General features: G+C 51.4%; 1 protein-coding gene across 1 annotated transcript in view; it reads right to left on the bottom strand.

Annotated features, from left to right (window-relative positions):
• The window catches only part of LOC105805750 (melanoma-associated antigen B1-like), a 34,865-nt gene that overhangs the window by 18,808 nt on the left and 15,133 nt on the right, over positions 1-924 (bottom strand). Inside the window, exon 2 of the mRNA XM_012638700.1 lies at positions 575-710. Coding sequence (XP_012494154.1) covers positions 575-710 — 136 coding nt within the window. The remainder of the gene's footprint in view (positions 1-574; positions 711-924) is intronic.

The raw sequence follows: 924 nt of genomic DNA, 5'->3' as shown, positions 1-924 counted from the left end.
CGAGTCCACCAGCCTCCAGACAAAACCCTCACCTCCGTCAGTCACTACGGAGGGAATCTGGGCACTCCACACACGGGTACCCCGCCTGAGCCTCTCAGGCCTGGCAGTGGGGGTGGGGCTCTGTGAGGTCCTCTCATCGCCGCTCCGATCCTCACTATGACTCTGGTTTTTCCCAAGACTCCTCTCCCTGCAGAACTGGAGCCATAACCGTTAGGCCTTTGTGCTTCACTTCCTAAGACCTTCCAGGCAGAAATGAGAGGCATCTTAGCCTCGTAGCTCCGGTGCTTACAGGGGATGGGTTCTGTGGGCACCCCCTTTGCTGGTGGAGTCCCATCATATGCATAACACTTAGAGTCTTCACATTGATTCTTAGTGCCTCCGTCTCTTCCCTCTGCAAAACTGAGGCTGCTACCGTTAGACCAAGGCCCTCATCTCCCTTAGGCTTTCCAGGCAGAAATCAACCTTACATCTCTGCCTGGGGCTTCAAAGCTAGGGCCAACAGAAGAGGGGACTTTGTGGGGCCTCCTCCTTTTATGGTGTGGGTACTACCCTTAGTCCCCTTTTACGTCCTCACCTTGACAAGTGACCAGTCCTGTAACTCCACCTTCTGTTTATCTGAACCTGCTCCTCTCACATCAAGGTCCTGACTTCCTGAGAATTCTGAGTTGGAATTCAGGGTGATACTTATATGATCACAGTCTTTTCGGCACCTGCAAGAACAGATAGCAAACACACGACTCCATAAGACCCCACAGTTCTGGCTGGGTGCTTCCATATGTCTTTATTTATTGTCCTTGCCTTTACATCTATCAGAACCATGCCTGGGACTCCTCCACCTACTGAACTCAGGTTTAAGGCTCTAGATGACCCCTATATATTGGAGTGTTTGTTTCCTCAGTACTCATTCATGGGGGTCCTCATCTT

This window comes from Propithecus coquereli, unplaced genomic scaffold (assembly GCF_000956105.1).
Source record: "Propithecus coquereli isolate 6110/MARCELLA unplaced genomic scaffold, Pcoq_1.0 Scaffold132, whole genome shotgun sequence".
Lineage (NCBI taxonomy): Eukaryota > Metazoa > Chordata > Mammalia > Primates > Indriidae > Propithecus > Propithecus coquereli.
The sequence above is the reverse complement of the archived record's forward strand: the minus strand, read 5'-3'. Positions and strand labels throughout refer to the sequence as shown.